At 43.6% G+C, this 8,599-nt stretch overlaps 1 protein-coding gene and 1 pseudogene across 1 annotated transcript; both read right to left on the bottom strand.

The window, feature by feature from the left end:
- Positions 1–2,482: 2,482 nt before the first annotated feature.
- Positions 2,483–3,512, bottom strand: LOC110284592 (KH homology domain-containing protein 1B-like; annotated as a pseudogene).
- Positions 3,513–7,136: 3,624 nt separating this feature from the next.
- On the bottom strand, positions 7,137–8,207 carry LOC110300174 (KH homology domain-containing protein 1C). The gene is made up of 3 exons (XM_021170246.2): positions 8,108–8,207; positions 7,792–7,974; positions 7,137–7,354 (listed from the first exon to the last, which is right to left on the bottom strand). The coding sequence occupies exons 1-3, from the start codon at positions 8,205–8,207 to the stop codon at positions 7,137–7,139; spliced, it is 501 nt and encodes a 166-aa protein (XP_021025905.1).
- Positions 8,208–8,599: the final 392 nt, after the last annotated feature.

Here is an 8,599-nt window from a genome sequence, read left to right as displayed (position 1 = left end):
CCTTGACTCTATCCTCAAGCTCTCAGGCTCTGTCACACTCTGCTGGGACCCTTTCAAGACCACACTGCTTAGTGTGCACAGTATCTCCTTACTGTCCACAAGACAGTGGCCAGAGAGAATCAACACATTCAATTACACTGGGACACAGGAAGGGGACAGGAAACACTTCTGCCAAATACAGAAGAAATGTATTTTTCCAACACTTCATTAAACCAATGCAAGTCAAATGCACAATTCCTGAAGTATTGATATCACAGTGTGTGATCAGAATGGTCAAAATCATGCCCATTCAAGCCTGAATCTGGGATAGTAGATTAGACCTGTAGCTGTTCAGCAGCCAGCCATGGAGAACTGGGTACACCTGAAAGGGAGGCTGAGAATGAAATAGGACATGAGGCAAGAGAAGAATGAAGACAAGATAAAAGTTTCTCTGATCCTGGTTCAAAGTTTAGTTTTCAGCTCTGTGTTTATATAGGCAAAACCCACAGACCCATCCTTTGTTTTGGCTGGGTTCTGTTGCTTTGTTTCAGCTGGATTGAGTTGGAAAGTAAGCTCAATAGGCAGTCTGCCACAAGGCTTCACAGGAAATGCAAATGTGGCAAGGCAAAGCACAGAGATCCAGCCAGGTTGTAAAACCATCAGAGGTTTGTTTAGCCTATTTGAGGCTGGGGGAAGGGCACATAAACCCACCCTACAAACACTATTCTTAGGAAGATAGTTTGTGTGTGGTAATGCATGCCTTTAATTTCAGCACGTGAAAGACAGAGGCAGGCTGATCTCTGGGGGTTCCAGACCAACCAGGACTACATACTGAATTCATGAATTGCCCCAGTTTCAGGGTGAGACTCTTTTTAAAAAGGGGGGGGGGGAGCAGTAGAGATGTTTCAGTCCTTAGGAACACTGGCTACTTTTCCACAGGATCCATGTTCAATTCCTAGCACCCACACATAGCTCACAACTCACATCAACAGCACCTTTTGCTATGTTAGACCAGTAGGGTCTGATTAAAGCAAATTCCTGGGAATCTGACATCCTCATACAGACATACATGCAGGCAAAACACCAATGCAAATAAAGCAAGGATAAATAAAACAAACTTTAATGTTCCAAAGAGAGAAAGAAACCAAACAATCAACATACAACAATGGAGTGTGTCAGGTTCGGTTGCTATTCTGAAACCAATCAAATTATTTAATTACTGATCAAGGAAAGTAGGTAACTATGTTGGTAGCTTCAGGCCAGTGTATATCAACCATCTCAGCACACCTCCCTGTGGTTATACTCTGCTCAGGACACTGCTCCCTCTCCTAGAATAGGGAAATGGTGTCCTAGTAAGACAAGTGGCTGAAGAGCCCTGTGAAGAGAACATGTTTAAAGAATTCCAATACCCTTGACGGTCAACTTATAGATCTCAGAAAGCATGTTTTAACCCTCCCCCAACTTCAGGCTTCAGGGACAGTGCTGGAGGCTCATGGTCATGCTTACCAGGTGACCTTCCTGCCCACTTAAAACTTGTCTCCAACAGGACCCTGAATCTTCTCTCACCTCTCACTGGTCAGTGTTTTAAGACTAGGATAATCTTAAGTCTCCTGAGAAGTTCTCTGCAGAACCAATGTTTTCACTCAGATCAGTTGAGAGACCAAATCAGGATCCACATATCATTCATTGTCATTAGATCTCGATACCTTACAAGAATAAGTTTGTTTCCAGAGCCTAATGTATAATATAAATTACAGTTTCCAGAATATGCAAAACTTGTAGCCCACTGATGTACACCTTCCTCTTTGCCTTGCTAAACTCCAAAACACAGGTGATAACTCTTTTTCCACTTATCTACCCCACAGGCATCCTTGAGACCAGATTCCCCCACTCTTCTACCCAGGTGCTAACAGCCAATAATCTCCACAGCTGTATTCTATCAACCCTAACCCTTTCCAATAAGAAACCTCAAAACCAGTAAGAGACTGTTCTCTGAAAACCCTAAAGTGGCTGGAGGTTGGGGGTCAGTAGTCTAGTTAGGCACCCCTGCACTTTTAATACAATTTGCTTTAATCAGACCCTACTGGTCTAACATAGCAAAAGGTGCTGTTGATGTGAGAGAAGCAATTTATATCTTGTTTCCACTCCAACCTCCCTGATTATAACTCTCGGGAGACAATGTAGACTTCCCAGCCCTTGGAGACTGCCTTGCCCAGAAATTCCACTGCTCCTTTGGATTAGTGTAGACAAAGAAAAGAGACCAACATCAAAGGCATTACATGTCAGAGCAATGTGTTTCATTAGATACCTTTGCCAGAATCTTACACCTAGAAGTGTGTAATCTTACACTGCCTGAAATTGCCACTATGGTCCTCCAAATCAAACTTACCTATCTTACACTTGTTTTTTCAAAGGATAATAAAGAACCACCTTCCCCTACCCCACTGGCTGATTTCCCACAAATTACCAAAGAAGATCTGTGAACTTATGAATAAAAGAAATTCTAACCGAAACCCCAAACAACTGTCAAAGGAAACGTCAAGTAACTAGGAACTACCACAGAAGTCCAATCACTCAAGCAGGGAACCAACCACGGCTCCCTGGTATCAGATGAATCTGCAGGTCTTGAGCCGAAAGAGGATAAGTCCGGATATGGAGTAGCATCATCTTGCCTGAGAAGAGAATGTAAGAGGAACAAGACTTTCAGGAGGATAATGCAGGGGAAAAAATCATCCCACCCAGGTCCCCCAAACCCCATAATCCATTCATGCCTTCCCATTACCTCACTGACTTCATCCCATGAGCCTATAGGACTTTATGCTTTCCCCATCGATACTGCACTCTGTGTTATCTCTGGTTTACCAGATGACCCAGAGGCCTGTCAGGAGGTATGGTGCTTTACAGCTGCTCCTAAAGAGACATCAAAGCACTAGATTCCCTCCAGAAGTCCAGATTTCAATTCCCAGCAACCACTTGGTGGCTCATGAGATCAGATGCCCTCTACTCGCAGGTAGCTGTACATGCAGATAGAGGACTCATATACATAAAGTAAATAAATCTTCAAATAAACAGGCACCAAGGCCTCCACCAAGATCCTGTCAGGGATGCCTACCTTTAATTTTCTCCAAAGTGTTCTTACTCCCCACTTTTCTGATCATGTCCATCACCCACAGCCTTGCCTTAAGTGGCCCCACCACAGTGACTCGGGTTTGGCCTGCGGGTGTGAACCATCTCTCCAGCTGGATGAGGGTGTTGCTGTGGACCTCCAGGGTGTGAAGGTATTCATCATCAGGGCCTGTTCACAGAAGAGGTAATAGCACAGGTCAAACAGCAGCACTTGGTTGGGGGTGGGGTGGGTAAACAGGAGGCCTTGAAGTTTAGATTCTATCTAAGGTGATAGAAGGAAATTAAGATGAAGATGACAGCCACCTACCAAATATGTAATCTTCCTGGTCCTCTTTCATGTAAAACACCAGTGGGCTGTGGAAGTAGTCAGGCACATTCCACCATTCCTTGCTGTGGGGGTCACTCATTCCTGACTCCTGTAGATGCCTACCTGCTTTAGAACAGAGATTCCAGACAGCTGGTTGCTGGGCACAAAGGGAGTTCCAGTCTTAGGAGCTATATATGTATACTCACTCCCAAGGAGCGAGCTTTGACCCACCTTAGGTAGGAGACTCAAATGTCTCTAGCTTCTCCCTTCAAAACTCCCTGTGATTACTCTTAGATAGTATGTTTAGTCTTCACTTGAATGTCCAAACACCTAAAATTTTCTTCTTTATAATATCAAAAATTCTGGAGCAGATCTACAGACCATGGAGTAGAGAAATCATTGAAGGCTGGTGAGGAATGAATGAGCCAGAGGAGGAAGATCTCTACATGGTTTTCCCTCCTTAAGACAGGACCTCATGTAGCCATGGCTGCCCAGAACCTCATTAAGTAGACCAGGCTGCTGGATCACTCCAGGTGCTGAGATTAAAGGTGAGTGCTAACCTCCCCCAACCCCCAAGACACTCCTACTTTCTGACAGGAGTCCTTGAAGGTTGATGCCTAAGGAGTCCTTGAAGGTTGATGCCTAAGATGATAGAAGAAAATTAAGATGAAGATGAGCCGAGCATGGTGGCCCACGCCTTTAATCCCACTACTCGGGAGGCAGAGGCAGGTGGATTTCTGAGTTCGAGGCCAGCCTGGTCTACAAAGTGAGCTCCAGGACAGCCAGGGCTATACAGAGAAACCCTGTCTCGAAAACCCAAAAAAAAATAAAATAAAATAAAAAATAAACAAACAAACAAACAAAAGATGAAGATGAAAGCCACCTACCAGATATGTAGTCTGCCTGGTTCTCTTACACATCAAACATCAGTGGGCGGGGAAGTAGTCCTTCTCATTCCACTGCGTGTTCCTGCGTGGGTCACTCCTGTAGACTCCTACTTGCTTTAGAACAGAGCGATTCCAGACACGTGGTTGCTCAGTACAAAGGCAGTTCTAGTCTTAGGAGTTATATATGTATACTCACTCCCAAATGGCCAATTTGACTGACCTGAGGAAGGAGGTACTAATGTCTCTACCTTCTCCCTTCAACACCCATTTAAATACTCTCTGTGATTACTATTAGATGATATATTTAGGCTTCACTTGAATGTGTAAATACCTAAAATTTTCTTCTTTATAATATCAAAAATTCTGGAGATCTTCAGACCATGGAGATCCACCTGCCTCTGCCTCCCTAGTGCTGGGATTAAAGGTGTGGGCTACCACACCTGTCTTTGAAGAGATATTTATATTTAATAAGAATGATCAATGTTTTAACCACCTAACTGCTGTTAGCTCTTTAATTTTTATTTCTTTTGACCTTTTTTTGATGTTCCCACTTCTCTGTTTCTCTCTCTCTTCCTTCCTTCCTCTTTTCCTTCAGAGTTCCCTTTTGGATCCTTGGCATACACAGTGAGCCATCAGGCTTGTCAAGCACACGGTATTAATCACCCTGTAAGATCACAGAAGTTCCCAAGAGTGTGAAACAGTGTCTGGGTAAAGTTGGAATGATAATAGGACTTTTAAATTCCTCCCTTAGTGGCCTTGTGAGGTGGCTTACAGCTTTAATCCCAGCACCCAGAGGACAGAGGCTGACAGATCTCTGTAAATTCACAGCCACCCAGGTCTTTATAGTTTAAGGATTACCAGGATTGCATAGGGATACCCTATTTGAAAACAAACAAATTCATGCCTAAATCCTTTCTGGTTCCCTTATTCATCTGCTAAACTCAGACTAGTTTCCTTTAAACTAGGAGACTACTAACCTCTATGCCTGTAAGGAATTCTGTGAGGTTCCTGCTAAATCCTCATCAAGGTTGCAGCAACAGGCTGGAACCCTGATCACCTGAGATCACCTAAGATCACCTGAGATCAGCACATCTTACCTGGGAGCCTAAAAAAAAAAAAAAAAAAAAAAAAAAAGATCTTGACTATTTAAAACACACACTGCTGTCAGAATCAAATGATCAAAGGTTCTTGGAGATTGATACCTGCAGCAACACAGAGTCAGGTTCTAAGAGACCTTCTTACTCCAAAGAGATAATGAAGACATCATATTGTCACTGCAGACAATATGAGACAGTGCTTAAATGTGATTCAGCTCATTATTTGAATGGTGAATTTTGTTTTGTTTTGTTTGCTTGTTTTGTTTTGGAGACAGGGTTTCTCTGTATAATCCTGGCTGTCCTGGACTTTGTAGACCAGGCTGGCCTTGAACTCAGAAGTCTGCCTTGCCTGGGCCTCCCAAGTGCTGGGATTAAAGGGGTGTGCCACCACACCTGGCTTCAGCTCATTATTTAAAAAACCTACTTTTCCTTTGCTTGTGTGTCATGTGGTCCCTTGCTGGCCTACATCACATTGTATAGCTCAGAACTGTCTGAAACTCACAAACCTCCCCCTCCCTTTCCTTTCACAGGCCTGGAATTAGAGTCATAGTGCACCAGGCCCTGCCACAAACACTTATTCTTAGTACTATAAATAATCTAAGAGATCAGGGTCTAGAAAACAAAACCAAGGCTCAGTATCATGTGCCCACCTGCATCTTTATTAGAACAAATAGTAACAGATTAATCTCCAGGAGCTACAAGTATCAGCAAGAATTCCTAGAAGACAACTTTCTCTGTAAAGGACTTAAATGAACACCTATTAAATCTGAGTCAGTTGAAATTCTGTCTTCTGGACATCATCTGGGCCAATAGGCAGCCCAACAGAGTCACATTTGCTACATCCAAATGTTTAAACTGTTGTGGGTCCTACATTTATGATCTGGAGACCCAGCGTTGCCTATACCAGAGAGAACCACTGGAAGATTGATTGTGGAACAAAGAAATGAAATTGAGTATTAGAGATGGACAAAATCGTAGTCAATATCCATTGCTGATAGGAAAATGGATATGTCAAGCAGCTAAATGTCTGAGACACATTGGAAGGCAAGATCTTCCTCTGAGCAATGGATGTTGCATCTGCAAAAAGTGGCAAGCACTCTTTTCTTCTGTAGTTCTATTGTAGTTTGAGTGTGTGATAATAGGGGCACCCTTCCATGAGAAGATTGTCCCCCTTTGTTAAGTGCATACAATAAATGTGTTGACTTTGAAAAAAAAAAATTAGGTGCCAAGTAAATACTACCATGAACCAGTTTTATTTAAAAACTAACTATGGCAGGTCACCCTGGCAGTAGTCTAGCCAGGCCCTCCAGCACTTTTAAATACAATTTGCTTTAATCAGACACTCCCAGTAACACAGCCTAAGGTGTTTTGATGTGAGAGAAGCAATTTACATCTTGTTTCCACGCCCACCTCCCAGATTGTAATTCTTGGGAGAAATTGTATCCTTCCCAGACCTTGGAATCTGCCTTGCCCAGAAATTCTACCACTAGGTTGGATTAGTGTAGACAAAAGAGACCAACATCAAAGGTATTGCCTGTCACAGATACCTTTGCCAGAATCTTACACCAGCAAGTGTGTAATCTTATGCCTTACATTGCTAGAGATTGCCAATATGGTCCACAATTCAAAGTTCCTTGACTATCTTTTATTAATTTTTAAAGGCCGATGAAACACCTGTCCCCCACCCACCCACCACCAACAACAACACTGCTTTTCCAAACTGCTGCTTTTCCAAAGCATTTACCATTGGAGGTCTGCAAAGTTATGAATACCAAGAATTCTAACAAAACCACAAAACAACCAAGCGACTGTCAACGGAAACCTCGAGAAGTGAGGAATTTCCACAAAAGTCATATCATTCATTGTGGTAATCCAAAGACTTCTCCCTGATTCCGGATGAAGCTCCAGGTCTCGCTCCCTCAGAGGATGATCCCGGATCTGTAGTAGCATCATCTTGCCTAAGAAGAGAATGTAAGAGGAACAAGACATTCAGGAGGACATTGCAGTGGGGAGGGGGTATCATCCCACCCAAATCCCCCCATATAATCCATCCTGCCTTCCCACACCCTTGCTGACATCATGCCATGAACCTATGACTTTATGCTTTCCCTGTTGATACTGCACTCTGTGTTATCTCTGGTTTACCAGATGACCCAGAGGCCTGTCAGGAGGTGTGGTGCTTTACAGCTACTCCTAAAGAGGCATCAAAGCACTGGATTTCCTCCAAAAGTCCAGATTTCAATTCCCAGCAACTACTTGGTGGCTCATGAGATCAGATGCCCTCTACTCGCAGGCAGCTGTACATGCACATAGAGAACTCATATACAAAAAGTAAGTAAATCTTCAAACAAAGAGGCACCAAGGCCTCCACCAAGATCCTGTCAGGGATGCCTACCTTTAATTTTCTCCAAAGTGTTCTTACTCCCCACTTTTCTGATCATGTCCATCACCCACAGCCTTGCCTTAAGTGGCCCCACCACAGTGACTCGGGTTTGGCCTGCGGGTGTGAACCATCTCTCCAGCTGGATGAGGGTGTTGCTGTGGACCTCCAGGGTGTGAAGGTATTCATCATCAGGGCCTGTTCACAGAAGAGGTAATAGCACAGGTCAAACAGCAGCGCTGGGTTGGGGGTGGGTAAACAGGAGGCCTTGAAGTTTAGATTCTATCTAAGGTGATAGAAGGAAATTAAGATGAAAGTGACAGCCACCTACCAAATATGTAATCTTCCTGGTCCTCTTTCATGTAAAACACCAGTGGGCTGTGGAAGTAGTCAGGCACATTCCACCATCCCTTCCTGCGGAGGTCACTCATTCCTGTCTTCTGAAGGGTCCTACTTGCCTTAGAACAAAGCAATTCCAGATACCTGGTTGCTCCGTAGAAAGGCAATTCTGGCTTTAGGAGCTATATATATATATGCTCACTCCCAAGGAGCAAGCTTTGACCCACCTTAGGGAGGAGACTCAAATGCCTCTAGCTTCTCCCTTCGAAACTCCCTGTGATTACTCTTAGATAATATGTTTAGTCTTCACTTGAATGTCCAAACACCTAAAATTTTCTTCTTTATAATATCAAAAATTCTGGAGCAGATCTACAGACCATGAAGTAGAGGAGTCGTTGGAGGCTGGTGAGGAATGAATAAGCTGGAGGAGGAAGATCTCTACATGTTTTTCCCACCTTAAGACAGGACCTCATGTAGCTGTGGT

Source organism: Mus caroli, unplaced genomic scaffold, assembly GCF_978045245.1.
Source record: "Mus caroli unplaced genomic scaffold, Mus_caroli_1 scaffold_1, whole genome shotgun sequence".
NCBI classification, from domain to species: Eukaryota; Metazoa; Chordata; class Mammalia; order Rodentia; family Muridae; genus Mus; species Mus caroli.
The sequence above is the reverse complement of the archived record's forward strand: the minus strand, read 5'-3'. Positions and strand labels throughout refer to the sequence as shown.